The following is a 22,041-nucleotide window of genomic DNA, read 5'->3' as shown; positions in this document are numbered from 1 at the left end:
ACTCTCTCTACGGAGTAGCTATTCATGCCCAGTGAGGTGTGGTTAGCCTGGACTTTCGATGTACACATGATAAACAAATCCGAATCTGAATCTACTGCTGCACTAAAATTGTTCAATCATCATTGCAGAACAGCGGTGACACAAGGACAATGGAAGGAATACATGAAGCGTTTCAAGGGAAACTTTGAAATGTCACATTGAATAGATACCCAATTCATGACTCTGGCTACATTTTATCCATGACTGAGTTATCTGATAAGTTGCAGTTATGAATCTGTGATAAGTATCTCACTGCTAGCGTGGCCTTGTTGTAATCATTCCCAGTTGTGTAGTCAGAATGACTGGAAAGCGACCAGTTTGTACTCTCTCACTCTGCCCTACAGAGGAGCTATTGTCACTTGAGCAAGTCCTGATTCTTTAATTACTATCATGCTCCAAAATCCTTCACATTCAGCATGCAGTGCTGCCTAACAGGAGCCACTGTAGTCAAAACATTTAAAACTTAGTTAAGTGTGTAGGGGTGAATTAATATAAATGCCCATTGTGCCCAATGACATTCGAATTTGAGTGCATTTGAGTAAGAGTCAACCTGAAATAATTAATTTTTATATTAAAGATTGGGGTATAGTTTCATCAATTGGGATGTAGATTGAGAGAGTGGGGTGTGGGAAGGCATTTTAATCCTGAAGCCACAGTAAAATATAGAGGGGTATTTATAGTTTTTTTATTTTATTCAGAGACACTCTGGAATTGGCCCTCTCAGTCCTTTGAGCTGCACTACCCAACAATCTCTGACAGCCCCAATTTCACCCTTGCCTAGTTGCAGGACAACTTATAATGACTAATTAACCTATTTTGGACTGTGGGAGGAAATTGTATGACCCGGAGGAAACTTGCACGTTCCATGGGGTGGACGTACAGAGACTTCTTACAGAGAACGCCGGGATTCGACTGTGAATTCTGACACCCCCAGCTGTAATCGCTTTGCATCGCCCAGTGGGAAAAATGTGACATAACTTGTATTTGATTCTGACACTAGTACCCAATCAGGAGAGCAGAAAACTTTTGAAAAACAAAATAGATCTACAATCATAATGTTTAAAACTTTCAAAACCTTTATAGACATCTTTGTTCCATGACTTAAGTTGGAAAGAAAACTGTAATCACATCAAATTTGACGCAGAGCATAACAATTGGACAGTGTTCAAACTACTGCAGGCTTAGAAATTCTTTAATAACTATTCATGAGATCATATCCACAGCGAGACAGATAGCCCCAAAGGATAGGGTGGCAAATGGTCTGCTTGAACACAATCTTTACAATAGAGCAATGGGTCCAATCCCAGGCCAGATTAAATGGGCATCACAACAAACACAGCAGAAATTAGATAAGAGTCAGGCTCCTTGGGCAGTAGTTATATCCCATGAAAATTGCTGAATAACTTGCCAACTTTCACAGAAATATAAACGGAAAATAGAAAAGCTTGCGAAGTGGCGACTGCTTAAGGCACATTGTTGAAGATTTGCAACAGAAGTAGGAAAAATGCTTCCTTTATAAGCTTTAAAAAAATAAGTGCTTTCCCAGCAGTATTAACTTAGCTGAAAATGACTACGACTCCAAAGGTATTATTTATTATCAGAAACTCATCTGTTTCCATGGATCAGTTTGAAATACTGCAGTCGTACCTCCAAGTTTGAGTTTGAACTGCAAAGCTTAGTGGAGAGATGAGACTGGAAAAAGAGTAGGGGTTTGGGAAAGATGGAAAAATAACTGTGTTTTGTCTCTGAACCTGCATCGCTTTGAGCAGTTCTTGGTTTTGCCAGATTCCTATTTGGGAGAGTTAACTGGCTACATTTGATCTTTTTTTCCATTGGCTGTAAAATACTTTAGGGAGTCAAGAAAGAATCTCTATGAACACTTTCTCTTTTATCATAGGTCCATATTATCTTTTAACATCAGTCAGAATGAAATATTCATTCTCACAGCATGGCTGGTGTTGCAAGTGCACCAACTCAGTTTTTTTTTAGCTTGTGGCTCAAAATCAGCACTGGATGCACTTGGATAGAATAAAGATGTTCTTAATATGAAATCTTCATAATATTAAATACTTAATGAACACAGGCTTGTGGGACTGGACGTCATTTTCTGTCTGTGCACATTGACGCCGTCTGGACTCAGTCATGAATAGTCCAACCCCAGGCATCATGATTTCTCTGTCTACAGTACTGCGCAAAAGACTTAGGTAGATACATATATAGCTAGGGTGCCCAACACTTTTGCACTGTACTGCATTTGTTAACATGGAGTGAGAGCGAGTTTTTAAATCTAGTGGGAGAAAAGGATGTTTGGAATGGTGAGGGTGGAGACACACCCAACCCTGAGGCACCAGGCAAGGCAATTTGATTCCAACCAATTGGTTTATTGATCATTACAGAATGCCTCTCTGGTGCTTTCTGCTCCCTCCCCTCTCCCTTCCCCTTTTCCCAACCGTGATTCCCCTCTCCCTGCCCCCTTCCCACTCTCAGTCCACAATAGAGACCCATATCAGAATCAGGTTTATCATCACTCACATATGTCATGAAATGTGTTTTTTTTGTGGCAACAGCACAGTATAATATGTAAAATTACCACAGTACTGTGCAAATGTCCGAGACTTTTACACAGCACTGTGTGAGGTGATTTGGTACATCACCAAAAACTCTAACAAATTTCTACAGGAGTACAATGAAGAACATTCTAACTAGTTGCATCACCATCTGGTATGGAGGGGTCACTGTACAGCTGCGGAAAAAGTGGCAGAGCGTTGTAAACTCAACCAACTCCATCACGGGCATTGTACTTCCTACCATTGAGGACGTCTTCAAAAGGCAATGCCTCAAGAAATTGCATCTATCATGAAGGACCCTCACCATCCAGATAAAAATGCTTTCTTCTCATTACTACCTTCAAGGAGAAGGTGCAGCAGCTTGAAGACACGTGCTCAAAGTTTTAGCAACAGCTTCTTCCCCTCTGCCATCAGATTTCTGAATGGTCCACAAATATTTTGCTCTCTTTTTGCACTGTATATTGTTTATATGTTCTTATTGTAAGTTATAATAATGCTTATGTATTGTACTGTATTGCTGCCACAAAACAGATTTTATGACATATGTCAGTAATGATAAATCTGTTTTTGATTCTGAAATATTAACTCAATTCCTCTTCCTGAAAATGCCTGAGTTTTTCCAGCATCTTGTGTTTTTAATTTTACATTTCCAGCAACCGTAGTTTTCTTCAAATTTTTAATTATCTTTCTCATTTCAATTTACTTCTGGGTCACGGGATAGTGAACAATTAATAGTCGCAGTCGTTCATGAAATTTGATCACTGGCAAAGCAGATTTCAGAATTCAATCATCACCCTGCTCTTGCTGCAGTCTAACTTTGTGAAAGGTGTGAAAGGTGAGTATCTGCTTACCAGCTGCTTCAGGTCCCTCCTTTGTTTGGACCAAACTGGGATTGGGGCACCAGCTCTCTCGGTTAATCTGAAAGGTAAAACCAGCGTGTTAGACCAAAAACCAGAACCTGCATTCTCTGTTTTCTATTTTGGGATGTGGAAGTCACTGGCAAGGTGAACATTTATTGCCTTGTCCTGGCACCACTGTAGTGTGGCAGTTAATGTAACACTTCTACAGCTCAGGGCATTCCAGAGGTTGGATGCCAATTCTGGCTTCTAAGAAACAAAATTTAGTGTACATTCAGATGATAAGCCTCTTAGCCATGCGTCAGATGGTAACACTCATTCCATTCTATATGTACACTGTGGAGAGTATCCTAACTGGTTGTATCACAAACTGCATATGGAAACACCAATGTCTAGGAATGGAAAAATCCAAAAAATCGTGACGAATGCAGCCCAGTCCATCACCAGGCAAAACCCTCCCCATCACTGAGCACAGCTACACAGAGTGCTGTTACAAGAAAGTAGCATCTATCATCAAGGATCCCTACCATCCAGGCCATGCTCTCTTCTTGCTGCTACCATCGGGTAGGAGGTGCAGGAGCCTTACGTCCCACCCCACCAGATTCAGGAACAGTTATTAGCCTACAAGCATCAGGCTCCTGAACCAGCGTGGATAACTTCACTCAGCTCAACACTGAACTGATTGAACAACCTATAGACTCACTTTCAACGACACTACAACTCAGGTTCTCAGTTTTTATTTACTTATTGGTCTATTTATTTATTTATATTTGCACAGCCTACCTTCATTTGCAATTAATTTTGTGCAGTCTTTATTCATAGTTTTTCATATATTCTGGTGTATTTCTTGATTTTCCTCTAAATGACTGCAAGAAAACTAATCTCAAGATAGTATATGGTGACACATACATACTTCAATAATACATTTACTTTGAAACTTTCATTCAGGAAGATGAAAGGCAAGTCCTAATTGAGGTGGATGTCGACAAAGACTCCCGTGTATTACTGAGGGAGGGCCTAACTGTTGAAGATGAGACTGCTTGAACAAAATATCAAAATTAAGGCAATTTCTGCATTCTAATGTCAATGCACTTTTCTTGCAGGCATTTTCAGGAAAATAAAGAAATGAAATGGAATTCATGAAAAACTACTCTCAGCTATCAGGATCTTGAACCTAACGGGATAACTTCACTCAACTGTTCCCACAACTAATGGACTCATTTTCAACGTCATTAGAAACGGGGATGGTGTCGGAGGATTGGCGTATTGCTCATGTGGTTCCATTGTTTAAAAAGGGTTCTAAGAGTAATCCTAGCAATTATAGGCTTGTCAGTTTGACGTCAGTGGTGGGTAAATTAATGGAAAGTATTCTTAGAGATGGTATATATAATTATCTGGAAAGACAGGGTCTGATTAGGAACAGTCAACATGGATTTGTGTGTGAAAGGTCATGTTTGACAAATCTTATTGAATTTTTTGAAGAGGTTATGAGGAAAGTTGACGAGGGTAAAGCAGTGGATGTTGTCTATACGGACTTCAGTAAGGCCTTTGACAAGGTTCCGCTCGGAAGGTTAGTTAGGAAGGTTCAATCATTGGGTATTAATATTGAAGTAGTAAAATGGATTCAACAGTGGCTGGATGGGAGATGCCAGAGAGTAGTGGTGGATAACTGTTTGTCAGGTTGAAGGCCGGTGATTGGTGGTGTGCCTCAGGGATCTGTACTGGGTCCAATGTTGTTTGTCATATACACTAATGATCTGGATGATGGGGTGGTAAATTGGATTGGTAAGTATGCAGATGATACTAAGGCGTTGTGGATAATGAAGTAGGTTTTCAAAGTTTGCAGAGAGATTTAGGCCAGTTAGAAGAGTAGGCTGAACAATGGCAGATGGAATTTAATGCCGATAAGTGTGAGGTGCTACATTTTGGTAGGAATAATCCAAATAGGACATACATGGTAAATGGTAGGACATTGAAGAATCCAGTAGAACAGAGTATAATGGTGCATAGTTCCCTGAAGGTGGAATCTCATGTGGATAGGGTGGTGAAGAAAGCTTTTGGTATGTTGGCCTTTATAAATCAGAGCATTGAGTATAGGAGTTGGGATGTAATGTTGAAATTATACAAGGCATTGGTAAGGCCAAATTTGGAGTATTGTGTATAGTTCTGGTCACCGAATTATAGGAAAGATGTCAACAAAATAGAGAGAGTACAGAGGAGATTTACTAGAATGTTACCTGGGTTTCAGCACCTAAGTTACAGGTAAAGACTGAACAAGTTAGGTCTTTATTCTTTGGCGCATAGAAGGTTGAGGGGGTACTTGATAGAGGTATTTAAAATTATGAAGGGGATAGATAGAGTTGATGTGGATAGGCTTTGTCCATTGAGAGTAGGGGAGATTCAAACAAGAGGACATGAGTTGAGAGTTAAGGGGCAAAAGTTTAAGGGTAACACGAGGGGGAATTTCTTTACTCAGAGTGGTAGCTGTGTGGAATGAGCTTCCAGTAGAAGTGGTAGAGGCAGGTTCAGTATTGTCATTTAAAGTAAAATTGGATAGGTATAGGGACAGGAAAGGAATGCAGGGTTATGGGCTGAGTGTGGGTCAGTGGGACTAGGTGAGAGTAAGTGTTCGGCACGGACTAGAAGGGCCGAGATGGCCTGTTTCCGTGTTGTAATTGTTATATGGTCTCTTCATTTCATGTTTTTTGATACTTATTGCTTATTTATTTATTATTATTATTGTTTGTTTTTTAATTTTTGTGTTTACATACTTCGTTGTCTTTTGCACATTGGTTGTCCATCTTGTAATGTACGTTTTTATAAATAATTATATGTTTCATTGTAGTTACTGTTAAAAGCAAGATAGTGAAATCTTGCAAGAAACTGAAGCTCAGGATTGTACATGGTGATTTATACGTATTTTGTTTACTTTGAGCTGTGCAAAAAGAAACAAATCGTGCAAATGAGTAAATACAACAAAAAACAAAATACCAGCAGTGCTTCATGAAATACTGCAGAGTAAAAGACCTATGAATAATGGCATGGTTGTGGGAAATTCAGAAAGATTTATGAAAGGTACTTTTAACCAAATGGACACAGATGTTTTGGGCGTGGCTCTGCATCAGAAATCCAATAAATCACGAAGTTTATTTTTAAACCCAGATTTCGATTCGTGAGTTTGTATTTTCTCCTCCTCCTACATTTAAAATTTCTTTGGAATTTTGGGGAGAATGCAAAAAAAAAACGAACACTACTGACAATGAGTGCACACATCCTTTCAGCAGACCAGGAAGCTGGAACTGAACCCAAGTTTCCAGACTTCAGCTGGAAGGGTTCAAGTCCCTGAGGTCCGCCTACAACAGCTCCCAGCAGCTGCGTCAGCCTGGGCTAGCTCCAATTTGAGTGGAACGCAGGCTCACAATATTTGCCACCAATTGCGTTGCTCTGGATAAAACACAATCCTTAATCAGTGAGGATACAGGAAAATATCAGTCAGGATCCCAAAATGCTGGCCTACAACACAAAGTGCATTGCTTTGTAGACCCAAAGCTGCGCCTTTCTTGCAGATTTAACAGCCACCCCAGACTAATTGGCTGTGAGTTTTGAGCACATTGGAATACGTGGTAAGGTGACAATTGCTCATCTGCTGGTACTTGGTCTCGGAATTCTCGCTGAGTCAGAATAAAGTCTCACTCAGTCACCACCCTGTTCTCAGAGTCACAGAGCTGTGAAGCAAGGACACTGGCCCTTCGGCCCACCAAATCCTTGCCAACATTCTATTGAAGCCCCATTTTCCAGCATTAGGTCCATATCCCTCTAGGCCTTGCCTATTCAAGAGCTTTTCTAAATTCCTCTTAAATTTGGTGACTTTATCTGTCTCTACCACCACCTCTAGCAGTGAGTTCCAGATTTCAATCACGTTCTGTGCCAAAGAAATCCCATTCCTCTTTAGATCTCCCCATAAACCTAGGCACTCTTGTTTTAATACCACTAACCATGGGAAAACAATTCCGACTGTCTACCCCATCAATGCCCCCTCATAAGGTTTATATAAGTCTCTCAGATCCGTCAGCCTTCTACGTAACAGGGAAAATGATAAAAAGATAAAGTTTAGCTTTATTTTCACATATACATTAAAGAAACAAAATATTCAGTGAATCAAATCTGCAAGGATTGCGCTAATCAATCTGCAAGTGTCGCTACACTTCTGGTAGCAACATTGAAGCCCACAACTCACTAACCCTTTGGAACGTAGGAGGAAACCAGAGGACTCGGAGGAAACCCACATGGAGAATGTGCAAACGCCTTCCAGGCAACAGTGGGAATTGAACTCTGATCAGCGATCACTGGTGCTGAAGTAGCAAATTCAGCCTTTCTAATCACTAAAGTCTTCCAATCGATTCAACATCCTGGTGAACCTACACTGCCATCGCATCCTTCCTATATTCCTACACAGTGCTGAGATTCTCTATTTCTTCCTGTAGTTGTTTGGACTGAGACCAGTGAGTCCAATCTTAGCAAACCCCATTTGTAAAACATGCACCATTGCCCCATAATAGTTTGATGACACTATGAACCGCTCTCTGGCCAACCTGTTGACCTGAGGGTCACTGGCAGCCCTACAGCCAGGCTAGCTGCTGTGCCAAATCTATTCCTATCTATTTGTTCTATTGCATTACTTGTTTCATTCAATTTCAATATAATCAAAACCCACACATCTGTTACTTCTGGCACTGCACCACCTCTCAAAGATCAAAACGTTCAAAGCTCAAAGTAAGTTTATTATTCAAGTATATATATGTCACCATATACAACCCTGAGATTCATTTCCTTGCAGGCATACTGAGTAAATCCATAACGGAATCATAACTATAATGGAATCCAAGTAAAATCGCACCAGTTGTGTGTTCAACCAGTGTTCAAAAGATGACAAACTGTGCAAATACAAAAAAAAATAATAAACAAATAAGTAAAAATATCAAGAACATGAGATGAAGAGTCTTTGAAAATGAGTCCATTGGTTGTTGGAACAGTTCAGTGATGGGGCAAGTGAAGTTGAGTGGAGTAATCCTCTCTAGTTCAAGAGCCTGATGGTAGAGGGGTAAATAACTTCCTGAACCTGGTGGTGTGAGTCCTGAAGCACCTGTACCTTCTTCCTGATGGCAGCAGTGAAAAGGGAGCATGACCTGGATGGTGGGGAGTCCCTGATGATGGGTACTGCTTTCCAGCGACAGCGCCCCGAGCAGATATGCTTCATGATGGAGAGGGTATTACACGCGATGGAAAGAACAAGGACACAATGTCAATCTCCTTTTCATGCAGATTATAAAGATGTGTCAAAGCAGGCCCAGTTTGGAGCATCCTCAGCTTGGGTCAGAGGTTGTGGGTTCCAGGTCTACTCCAGCGAGTTCAGCATACAATTCCAGGGTGTAGGAAGTGCAAGAAGCAGAAGTTCCCAAGTGGATAATTTTGACAGATCTCCACTGTACCCTGGATAATATCCACCACTCACTGAACAGTAGTAAAACAAGCTCTGATCATTTTCATGACATGGTTTGTGGAAGGTTGCGTGTTTGCTATGCTGCTACAACAGTGAAGCTTTCCATTGGCTGTGGAGTGCTCTGAGTCTGAAGTATAAAAGGAAATGCAAGCCCTAAGCTGTAGGACATGAAACAACGTGCATTTTCACAACATCTTTAACTTGGTACAGTACAGTGTCAAAGTCTTCGGCACATATATAGCTAGGGAGCCTAAGACATTTGCACAGTACTGTATTGGTCAATGTGGAGCAGGCAGCGACGTTGTAAATCCAGTGGGAGCAAAGGATGTTGGGAATGGCAAGGGTGAAGCACCGCGGGAGGGGTTTGGGACAGGTGGCAGAGAGAAGTACCGGGGTGGGGAGTGGTGCAGGTCCAGACACACCCAGCCCTGAGATACCAGGCGAGGTTCATTAGATTCCAAACAATTGGTTTATCGATCATTACAGAATGTCTCTCTGGCGCTTCCTGCTCCCTCCCCTCTCCCTTCCCCTTTTCCCAATCATGATTCCCCTCTCCCTGCCCCCTTCCCACTCTCAGTCCACAACAGAGACCCATATCAGAATCAGGTTTATAATTCTGGACTAAACTTGAATTGTCATAGGATGCTGGACAGTTGTGGCAGGGCTCAAATACTATCATCTCTTATAAAGTAAAATCCAGCAACATGTGTGATAACAGTGCTTCGCTTCCAGATGACCTCAATGTCTTCTATGCTTGCTTTAACTCATCACTCACATGTCATGAAATGTCTTTTTTGTGGCAGTACAGTGCAATACACAAAATTACTACAGAACTGTGTAGAAGTCTAAGGAACTCTAGCTATATATGTGCGTCTAAGACTTTAGCACAGTACTGCAAACATTGCAGGCTGTTTCACAAAAGTGTTATAAAATAAACATTGGCATGGAACCACATAAGACATTAGATTTGTTATCCATTGTGTTGGTCAAAAAGATGAGTTTTATGGGAATTCAAGATTTTAATTGAGGGGAAACTCCAGGCAGCAGAAGAGACTCAGAAGCATTTCAACTTGAGGAGACTGCACTCAGAGTTGTAGTGATTCTGCACAGGAACAGGGGCTTCAGCCCAACTCAATCAAGCAGAACAAGCTGTCATTCCTGACCTAGTCCTATTTGGCCCATATCCCTCTAAACCAGGGGTTCCCAACTTTTTTAATGCGATGGAGCCTTAGAATTAACTGAGGGGTCCGTGGACAACAGGTTAGGAACTCCTGCTCTAAACCCTCCTAGTCTTAAATCTGTCCAAGTGCTTTTTAAATATTGTAATCATACCCACTTTCTCTGACAGCTGATTGAAAATACCAACCAACTTCTGTGTGAAATATTTTCCTCTCAGGGTCTCATTCACCATTAACCCAGTCCACTATGCTGGGAAAAAGGGACTGTGAAAATCCATCTTTATCTATACCCTTGTTGATTTTATAAACCTTCATAAGGTCATCCTTCAGCCTTCTTTACTCCAGAGAAAACAGGCCCTGCATTTTCAGTCTCTCCCTTTAACTCAGGCCCTCCAGTCCCAGCAACCATGTTGTGAATCTTTTCTGAAACTTTCCTCACTTAATCACATCCTCCCTAATAGTACGACAATACTATATTTTCTACATGAATAAATAACTCATAGGAAAAAAATCTTCAACACTCATCCCAAAATATCATCAACAGTATAGTAATTGAAAAATATGTTTCTAATAATCCATGAAAAGTCACATAAGGCTTTATGTAGTGTCCTAGACTAAAAGGTTGCGACTGAATGCTGTTGAAATGCAATAAAATATTCTCCAATGCAAAATCAAAAGTCAGAAAATGGCTGGTGGTGAATCTCTGGAATTCTCTACCCCAAGGGTAATCATGAGGGGTGTTTAGATAGGAAGTATATAGATTTCTGCAAGATTAAGGAATTGAGGGCTCTGGCTCAAGAGAGAAGTCCAACGCAGATCTTGTTAAATAGCGGGGCAAGGCTTGAGGGGCTTGATATTTTGTTATGTTCTTCTGAAATACTGAGCATATCAAACAGCACAAAGAGTCATGTCATGGAGTACAAGCCAAAAACACACCCTTTGGCCTTGTTTTCTGCCTTGTCCCATCTCTACCTGCTCCAGGACAATAGCCCTCCTGTGCATCATTGTACTTCACTTAAATGTTAAATGTGGATCATATACATCAGAGATACAGGCTCCTAAGCCCAACATGTGGACGGAAGCCATATTGTACATCCAGCTTTTATTTCACATTTCCAACATCTGCTGTTTTCTACCATTGGATCCTCAATAAAACGCTCCCATTTGATAGACTAAATCAAGAACCTTCAATAACAGCACATTCCAAAATGGAGGTTGATAGATTCTTGATTAGTAAAAGCATCAAAAGTTTTAGAGAGAAGGCAGGAGAATGGGGTTTGAGGGAGATAGTACGACAGCCTTGATCGAATGGTGGTACAGATTCGACGGGGCAAATTGCCTAATTCTACTCCCATGTCTTATAACACCAAAGTGAGCTCAGCTTTCAACTTCATTGAAGAGAGTTATGTTAGAATGACATCAGGTTGGCAGAACCTGTGATACAGGAGATGGGATGTTACATTGAACATAGGCCACTGGTGAGGCCTAATTTGGAGTATTGTGTGTAGTTTTGATCACCTACCTACAGGAAGGATGTAAATAAGATTGAAAAGAATACAACGAAAATTTATAAGAAAAGTTAACAGTCTGGAGGAACTGAGTTATATGGGAAAATATTGAATAGGTTAGGACTTTATTCCTTGGAATGCAGTAAATTGAGTGGAAATTTGATAGAGGTATACAAAATTATGAGGGGTATAGAGTAAATGCAAGCAGGCTTTTTCCACTGCGGTTGGGTGTTACAACAACTAGAGGTCATGGGTTAAGGTGAAAGTTTAAGGGGAACGTGAGGGGAAACTTCTTCACTCAGAAGGTCATGAGAGTGTGGAATGAGCTGCCAGCACAAGTGGTGCATGCAAGCTCGATTTCAATGTTTAGGAGATGTTTGGGTAGGTACGTGGATGGTAGAGGTATGGAGGGCTATGGTCCTGGTTGATGGGAGTAGGCAGTTTAAATGGTTTGACGTGGACTAGAAGGATCGAAGAGCCCGTTTCTGTGCTATATGTTTCTATGACTCCATGACCTTAATTTAGTGGCTGAATAGCATTCAGCACTCATTCTCACCCGCATCCTCCACCGAGAATTCTCCAAAGGGGAGCCAAGGACAGATGAGACCACCCCCAACTCTGGGAAGGTATTGTCGATATAGACAAATTAAATAGCAGCCTGTATGTCCCTTCCAATCAACTCTGCCACTTGGGAAGATTGTGGCTCATTTACTTCTATTCCTCTCTAAATATACCGATCTCAACCTTGTGCATTCATCGGAGGGCGTGCACAAGCACACCGGTACAAGGAATGGCCAGAATTCAAAATCCTCTGCACAAATAAGTTCCTTCCCCATCCCTATTAATTTTGCACTGATGAGATTTATACCACATGCCAGTCCTCTGCATTTCTGCAAAGCTTAGAATGTGTGTAGCCAGAATCCAAGGGCTTGCTCTGCCTTGATTTGGTTACTGTAAAAATTCAAGCCAGAGATGTATACAAGAGATGAAATTAATTGCACTGCATCGACTTTTCTCAATGGTCATTATTCAACCACAAGCCTGAATGAATGGATTTCAGATTTTGCACTATAGAACTCTTTGCTTCGGCATTTCCCATGACTCCTCACTCTTACAGATTGTACAGGTGACCTGTGTTATGGGGTGGTGGGTGGGGTGGGGTGGGGGGGGGGATAATGGTTGCATTCCTAGAGTTGCATTCCATCGGAATCCCAATTTCCTGCAACATGAAGCTGAATCATATTCATGAACACAAGTTGAAAAAATAATTGTATGCTGACATATTTACTTTCTTTTCCACAAAAAATTCTATGAGGGTGAACTTGTTTCAGTATCTCAATTTTTTAGGTAGCTGTTATGCATTTAATATTTCAGTTATATATATGTATGGATGTAAGATAACTGATATAGGTTGATCAAGCATTCTTGCTTATTTAAATAATTCATTACAGGCTATATGTATTAATGAGTATTGCATATGTCATTACACCACCCCATGATAGGTATGCATCTCACTTACAGTGAAGAAGAAGTTATACCTGCATAGACAGGGTAACTGCAAGCAGGCTTTTTACATTGAGGATGGGTGGGACTACAGCTAGAGGTCATGGGTTAAGGATGAAAGGTGAAAAGTTTAAGGGGAACATGGGGGGGGGGAACTTCTTCACTCACAGGGTCACGGGAGTGTGGAATAAGCTGCTGGCGCAAGTGGTGCCTGCGAGCTCAATTTCAGCGTTTAGGAGAAGTTTGCATAGGTGCACGAATGGCAGGGGTATGGAGAGTTACGTACCAGTGCTGGTCGATGGAAATAGGCAGCTTAAATGGTTCGGCACGGACCAAGTGGGCTGAACAGCCTGTTTCTGTGTTGTACTTTTCTATGACTCTATGTATCTCAAAATTGTTATAGCTGGGGGTGGTCGTGAGGATAAGCTCCCATTACTTGCTCCCAATGGCGTGCGACTCAAGGAGCCAAGTCAACCAAGTCCAGCTCGTGGCCTTCACACGTGGCCTAGCTACTTAGCCTGGGAGAACTATTTCTACTAACAGAAGGGGAAAAGGCAAGTTACTGGCACTTTAAAACCAGTTGCTTCGGGCAGAAGGGGCTCGTCAGCCGTGGTTGGCAGCTCATCTGCGGGAAGGAAAACTCTGATCTCAAACCTCCGCAGCCCTGCAGGTATACCCACTCATGGGGCAGGCTTCGGGAGTAAATCCAGAGGGAGAAATCCGGAGCTGGAGTCCTTAAGGCAGTCTTACACTGAGTTCAACTCAGACTGGCAACGCCTGCGGTGCTGCTGGTGCCAAACAGTATCGGTCTCTGCCTTCCCTTTGGATTCACCAAATGCTTGAGAGGGGGAGCTTGCTCTCTTGATATCGTAGTGCACTGGCTTGTGTATCTAGACAGTCAGGACCCTGACCGACGCAGGCCTCTTCTCATCAGCGACTTTATTTCGGACTCCAATATCTTCATGTTAGTCTTGAAGTCACAAAGCGTAACAGCAGGGATCGGTGAATTCTCTAAGGGAGAATTTCCACTACCTGAATAATGCAGGGGTTTGCCTGAACTAGGGCCTCAGACGCAAAGTAGTCCCCTTCCTGGTGTAAAATGCTTGGTATTAGAAACAACAGAACAACCACTTCTCAGACAAATCTGATGGAAAATCAGAGTCTGAGCCGAGTCTTCTGAACTCAAACCCAGTGTCTCAACAGTCTCTATAAAAACCAGGAATGGTTCCAAGAGAATGAATCAGAGCCTGAGAATTTTCTTCTAAACAAGTTCTGTCAGGGACAGGGTGGCCTTTATCATCAGTGTGGTGTACCTGGCCAGTGTTTGCACAGATGTAACCCATAGCCTTTCCATCACTGACAACAGTTTAGCAAAACCTCATGACATCCAATTGACTATCCTTTGAAGTGTTTCTGCGGGATGTTGAACAGAAGGTCACAGACAGATAGAAAACAAAGAACAGTACAGCACAGTACTGTTGACTTTTGAGTGCAAAAGTCAGGAGGTTTTGCTGCAACTTTATAAAAACTCTGGTTAGGCCACATCTGGAGAATCATGTACAGTTCTGGTCACCCCACAATAGGAAGGATGGGGAGGCTTTGAAGAGGGTGCAGTAGAGGTTTAACCAGGATGCTGCCTGGTTTAGAGGGCATGTGCTATCACGAGAGGCTGGTTAAACTTGGGTTGTTTTCTCTGGAGCAGCGGAAGCTGAGGGGAGATCTGACAGAGGTTTACAAGATTATGAGTGGCATGGATAGAGTGGATGGAGAACATCTGTTTGCCAGGGTTCAAATGTCTAACACCAGATAGCGTGCATTGAAGATGAGTTGCGGTAGGTTCAAGGAGGATGTGAGGGGTAAGTTGTTTTATTGAAAGAGTAGTGGATGCCTGGAATGGGTGATGAAGGCAAATGCATTAGAAGCTTTTAAGAGACATTTGGATAGGCACATGGATGTAAGAAAGATGGAAGGATATGGACATTGTGTAGGTAGGAGGGATTAGTGTTTGGGTGTTTTTTGATCTGCTTTCTAGCTGGTTCAGCAATATATTGTGGACCGACTGACCTGTTTCTGTGCTGTACTCTTCTATGTTTATAGTATCAACCTTTTAACCTATTCCAAGATCAATATAACCTTTTCCTCAATTTTCGTGACCTCAAATTTTCTTTCATCCATATGCCTATCTATGAGTCCCCTAGATGTCTCTAATGTATCTCTATCGGTACCACCACACCTGGCAATGTGTTCTACGTACCCACCACCCTGCACAAAGCCTAACTCTGACATCCCTGCAAAATGTTCCTCCAAATTATGCCCACTCAAGTTGTCCATTTCACCCCTGGGAAAAGTCTCTGGCCTTCTATTCGATCTATGCCTTTAGTATCTTGTGTAACTCAATCAAGTCACTTCTGATCTTCCTTTACTCCAAAGAGAGAAGCCCTGGCTTGCTCAACCTATCCTTATAAGACATGCTGTCTAATCCAGACAATATCCTGGTCAGTCTCCTTTGCATCCTCCCTAAAACTTCCACATCCTTCCAATGATGAGGTGACCCAAACTGAACACAACACACTAACATCTTCACTTTGCAATTCTATTTGTGCTTAGGAATATAGTGCAATTATAAAATACAGAGAATGTTGCTTCTGTAGATGTTGACTGACCTACACTGAGCTGCTGACACTCTAGTCTTCACAAATACCTTTGCTTTTTCATACAAACTCTTCTCCCTCCTGCCGTCTGGGAAAAGGCACCGAAGCATTCGGGCTCTCACGACCAGACTATGCAACAGTTTCTTCCCCCAAGCTATCAGACTCCTCAATACCCAGAGCCTGGACTGACACCTTACTGCCCTATTGTCCTGTTTATTATTTATTGTAATGCCTGCACTGTTTTGTGCACTTTATGCAGTCCTGGGTAGGTCTGTAGTCTAGTGTAGTTGGTTTTTTTTCTCTCGGTGTTATTTTTTACATAGTTCAGTCTAGTTTTTGTACTGTGTCATGTAACACCATGGTCCTGAAAAACGTTGTCTCATTTTTACTATGTACTGTACATAGCAGTTATGGTTGAAACGACAATAAAAGTGACTTGACTTTTTGTTTGCAAGTTAAAGCTGACCCTTGGCAATCCCAAATTTGCAGTCAATTGACAAATACACCATAATAGTTTGCTTGGAGTTGTTTAAGCTGTTCAAAGCAATGCTTAAATTAAAGGTTGCTACAGTGCACTAACAACACCCATGGTTACTTGGAGGATAATTAAAAACCACAGCCATCGAGTCAGAATAATACAGCATGAAAACATCCTTTTAGCCCAACTCATCTGCGCTGAATAAGTTGTCTAACTGAATAATCCTATAACCCTCTAAACCATTCCTACCCATATACCTATCCATATGCCGTTTAAATGTTGTAATTATACTCACCTCTACTACTTCCTGAGGCATCTTGTTCCGTGTGTGAAATGGTTATCCTGCAGATTCTTTCTAAACCTTTCCCTTCTCACTTTAACCATAAGACTTAGGAACAAAATTAAGCCATTTTTTTTCTCCCATTTGATCATGGCCAATTTGCTTTTCCTCTCAGTCCCATTCTCCTGCCTTCTCTCCATAACCTTTGGTGCCCTTACTAATCAACAAACTATCAACCTCTGCTTTAAATACAAGCATAAGTGTCATTACGAAGAAAGCACGGCAGAGCGTTAGAAGACCAAGGAGCTGATTATTGACTTCAGGAGGAAACTGGAGGTCCACAAGCCAGTTCTTATTGGGGGATCAGAGATGGAGAGGGTCACTTATTCTTTCAGAGGATCTGTCCTGGCCCCAACATGCAAGGTCAATTATGAAGAAAGCACGGCAGAGCTTCTACTTTCTTAGAAGTTTACAAATATTCAGCATGACATCTAAAACTTTGACAAACTTCTCTAGATGTGTGGTGGACAGTATTTTGACCGGATCCATCACAACCTGGTATGGAAACACCAATGCCCCTGAATAGAAAATCCTATAAAAAGAAGTGTATATGGCAGAGTCCATCACGTTTAAAACCCTCCTCACCAATGAGCTCATCTACACGAAGCACTGTCACGCATCCATCATTAAGGATCCCCCTCACCCAGGCTCTCTCTCACTGCTGCCATCAGGAAGAAAGTACAGGCCTCACACTACCAGGTTCAGGAACTGTTATTACACCTCAACCATTAGGGTCTTAAAGCACAGGGGATAACTTCACCTACCCCTACACACCATTGACTCACTTAATTCATACAACTCATGTTCTCTATTATTTGTTACTTATTTATTGTTATTATTCTTTATTGTATTTGCACAATTTGCTGTCTTTTGCACTGTCTTTGTCATGTGTAGTTTTTGATTGATTCTACTGTGTTTCTTTGTATTTACAGTGAATGCCCCCAAGAAAATGAAACTCAGGGTAGTATATAGTGACATGTACATTCTTTAACAATAAATTTACTGACTTTGACTCCTCCTCCTTTACCCAAAGAAGCAACCCAGCTGCTTCAGTCTAACCTTAGAGTTGCAACGTCCCATACTTGGAACGACTGACAAATCTTTCCTGCATCCACACACTAGAACATTCACAACTTAACACAATACTCCAGTTGTTGCCTACCCACTGCTTCATAATGTCAAAAATAACCCAGGATTTGCTACAAGCACATCATCTCAATGATTCTATAAACAGTGACCTAGTGAGTTTTTGCGCCAGATTAGATTAAAACACATCTCCTACAATCGTAGCATTGTTTTGTCAGGATTTGAAAGCTAAGGGAGGGGCAAATAGGAATCTGTAACAAGGTGTCACTGTTTGCGAGGTCCTTGGAAAAACATCACCACGTGAAGGGGGACCATCTGGGCATTTTGCCACGCGCACGGGGCTCGTTGGACTGTAATCATGTCAGCAGGTGTTCCCTTCTGGAACGGAGAAATCACACAAAGAGACAAAGCAAAAACTTGTTTCCAGATTCAAATTCATTCTTCTTTCCCCCTGCACACAGATAAGTCATGTATTCTAAACCAAAGCAATGGGTGAGAAATTCATCTCTGGTTTCTAGTAGAAAATGTGTGTGGGAGTATGGACTACCGGTTTCATTCACCAGACATTCAGATCCCACTGAAGCCTGCAGAGCCAGCTGCGCAGAGTACAAACAAAGGCAGGGATTTTTCAGTAGTGACCACATCTCCACCGTAACTCAAGGATTATAGATCGGACAGAATTTGCTTTCTATCAACATTTTAGAAATAAAATTATAATCATGTGCAGCACATCTTTTTTTTCCTGTGGTTTAACCATTTAATTAATACACCATCTGCTCCAAACAAGTGAAAGCTTTCAAATGGGAATAGTTGGACCTCAGCCAAAGTTCCTCCATCAACCATAGCCAGAGAGAAAAAATATACACAGCAATTCATTTCATGAATTTTCCTGCTGATAAAATGAGTCCAGGATTTAAGCAGCGGCATTCATTTCAAGCTGTTAAGTGTACTTGACGTGCTCTGAGACCGTTGATGGGTTCTTACTTACCCATTCCTAGGATATAGGCGTCACCGATAAGAGCAGCATTCAATATCCATTCCTAATTACCGCTGATTGAAAACTCACTTCAAAAGCTACTCAGTAACGTAGTGATTAGCACAACGCTATTACAGCTCGGGGCATTCTGCGCTTTGGAGTTCAATTCTGAAACCATCTGTAAGGAGTTTGAACACTCACCCTGCGAACCCTGTGGGTTTCCTCCAGGTTCTCCAGTTTCCTCCCACAGTCTAAAGATGTAGTGGTTGGTAGGTTAATTGGTCATTGTAGAATGTCCTGTGATTAGGCTAATGTTAAATAGGTGGCTTATTGGGTGGTGTGGCTCGATGGGCGGAAAGCGCCTGTCCCGCACAGTATGTTTAAGTAAAAGACAGCTGGGGGGTCTGGCACGTCATTGTAGGGGTCTGTAGTCAATAGCGGGGTTAGGCCAGCTGCTTCATACACACTACTGATGATACTAACACAAGAGTTTCTGCAGATGCTGGAAAGCCAGTGCACCCTACACACAAAATGCTGAAAAACTCAGCAGGTCAGGCAGCAGCCGTGGAGAGGAATAAAGAGTCAAATTTCGGGCAGAGGCCCTTCATCAGAATCATGAAACATCACCTATTTATTTCCCTTCAGAGATGCTGCCTAATCTGCCGAGTTCCTCCAGCATTTTGAGGGTGTTACATTGATGATGGCAACTTTTTATTCCCAGTTTAATGAATACAGAAATTTGAGATACTCAGCTGTCATCAGATTGTTTTACAGATCAGTGGTCAATAACTTTGGATACAATATCCTGTGATATGGTAGTATGTCCCGCTTAAACCTGGGAAGGAAGGAATGATTTTTAAAACTAGGTAACATCTTGACTATAACTATTGCAAGGATTTGTATGAATAGAAGTAAAACACAAACAACCACTTGTGCATAAATCTCACTACAACTTCCAATTGAAGACAGCAATTAATAGACCAGGATTATTGTGTACACACATATGGAGGCAAATGCAATCAAATTTGGGCACGGCCATCATTGCCCACACAATAGTTCACCTGTGCACCAAATGCAATAGTAGAAATACCATCATCTGCAGGACAGTAGAGATGAACAACATTCCAGGCCATATCACAAATGTTGTTAATAGAGATGATTATTGACTGCAGGAGAAGGAAGCCAGAAGCCCATGAGTCAGTCCTCACTGGGGGATCAGAACTGGAGAGGGTCAGCAACTTTAAGTTCCTCAGTGTTATAATTTCTGTGCCAAGCATGCAAGTGTAATTATGAAGAAAGCAGGACAGTGCCTCTACTTCCCTATATGTTTGTGAAGATCGGCATGACTCTAAAACTTTGACAGACTTCCATATATGTGTTGTGGAGAGCATATTGACTGGCTGCATCACAGCCTGGTATGGAAACACCAATGCCCTTGAATGGTAAGTCCTATAAAAGGTTGTGGATACAGTCCAGTCTAATACGGGTAAAACCCTCCCCACCACTGAGCACATCGACATGGAGTGTTGCTGTAGGAAAGCAGCATCCATCATCAGGGACCCACCTAGGTCATGCTCCCATCTCACGCTGCCATCAAGAAGGTGGTACAGGAAACCCCGTACTCACACAATCAGGTTCAAGAACTACTATTACTCCTCAACTATCAGGCTCTTGAACCAGTGGGGATAAGTTCACTTGCCCCATCACTGAATGGCTCCCACAATCTACAGACTCACTTCCAAGAACTCTTCATCTTACGCTCTCGATATGTATTGATTATTTATTATTTACTTTTTTTTGTACTTGCTATACTGGTTGGGTGTGGTCATTCATAGATTCTATTATGGTTATTGGATTTTTTGAGTATGCCCGCAAGAGAATGAACATCAGGATTGTACACGGTGACATTTATGTACTTTGCTGATAAACTTACAGCATTTTGCACTTTGACCTAGCTAGTTACGACTCAGACGCAGCATAATAAGCCCAATACTAACCAGAAAGATTCTCAACACCTTGTTGTCCCTCTGCTCTCTACTGTGGTTATTTGCATAGATACACAGCACATGAAGTCACTTGGCTTCACTTCATTTTCCATCAGATTTGTCAGAAAACAAGCCAATTCCAAAACTGAATAAATTTCAATTGGAACAAATTCCCAGACTAAATTTCCAACTCGAAGATTGCAAAAATTTATCCTGAGAAAGGCTTGTTCGCATACTTTTTTTTAAAAAAGCATCTTTCTGCTTCTTTTGCATTCGTAGACATACCCACAAAATCCAACATACCTTGAGAAGCACAACATCAACGCCTCTGCTGGGCTTTGAGATGCCAGACAGGCTGTACCTCCTTTTATGCCGTTCGTACATTTTGCAGAAGAAACACAAAAGAAAGCAAAATCCACAATGTGGACTCCAGACTGCAGTTTATGGGACATAGGAACCAGAGGCACCGAGAATCTCTCACACGTGCTGTGTGTGTGTGTTGCCGATATCCTCCGAATTACTGCTGAATTGCAGGGAGAATCCCTCACACAGCTGAGACCACTGGATAAACGCTCTCCTTTCAAAACCAAACACAAGAAAAGACACACACGCGAGTGCGCGCCTGCACAAAGGAAAGGCAGCAGTTGTCAAAGGAATTGGGGGGGAAAAAAGAGCTCAAAATGATTTCCAAGTTGAACTGAAAATAACAGGCAGCAGTTTTCTCTCCTCTTTCTTTTCCCTTAAATGTAACACCACGGTGACTGTACAGGCTGATGAATTGCTCACTCCCGTCAATGGTCTCATTCAGATCAGCTGGGCTTTTTACGCACACTGCCACATAGCCGCTTCCTGCGTCTGTGCCTCTCAGTCTCCCTGGGATAAAAAAACACTCTCTTTTTCTCTCCACTTCCTCTTCCCACCCTCTCTCATAAACGCATCCAGTTGTAACAGCCACTTTATTCAGCAGTAACAAGGCACAGTGCTGTAAACACTGGGGGCCGTTCACTCCCACCCCAGGACTTAAACAAGGAACAGAGCACCAGGCTAGCTATGAGAATTACAGCCAAGGAAGAAAGTGACACCTGGAAGCTGAAGTGTTAAATCTGTCCTTAAACAAAGACGAAGCACAAGAAATGTAAATTTGCAAGTGCTTCTGAGGAACTCTTAATTCAAGTCTTTAATGAAGCCTGCTTTAAACAATGCAACATGCCGATCTAACAACAGCAGCTTCAGTCAGACAAAATGGTGCAGGTCAGTGCTCAAGCTAACCAAATTCAATAATAGATAATTGAGAGGCAGGACCATCTTGGTAGGAGGACAGTGGAAGGGACGTTCCATTGTCCAGACACTGGTGAATCTGTGGAAATCATTGC

At 41.9% G+C, this 22,041-nt stretch overlaps 1 protein-coding gene across 7 annotated transcripts in view; it reads right to left on the bottom strand.

Moving 5' to 3' along the window:
- The window catches only part of akap13 (A-kinase anchoring protein 13), a 554,439-nt gene that overhangs the window by 206,577 nt on the left and 325,821 nt on the right, over window positions 1-22,041 (bottom strand). For all 7 annotated transcript variants that reach the window (XM_073032598.1, XM_073032600.1, XM_073032601.1 and 4 more), the window contains exon 10: window positions 3,458-3,524. In XM_073032598.1, the coding sequence (XP_072888699.1) occupies window positions 3,458-3,524 (67 nt within the window). The remainder of the gene's footprint in view (window positions 1-3,457; window positions 3,525-22,041) is intronic.

This window comes from Hemitrygon akajei, chromosome 30 (assembly GCF_048418815.1).
Source record: "Hemitrygon akajei chromosome 30, sHemAka1.3, whole genome shotgun sequence".
NCBI lineage: Eukaryota > Metazoa > Chordata > Chondrichthyes > Myliobatiformes > Dasyatidae > Hemitrygon > Hemitrygon akajei.
This window is presented reverse-complemented; position numbering and strand designations above follow the sequence as displayed.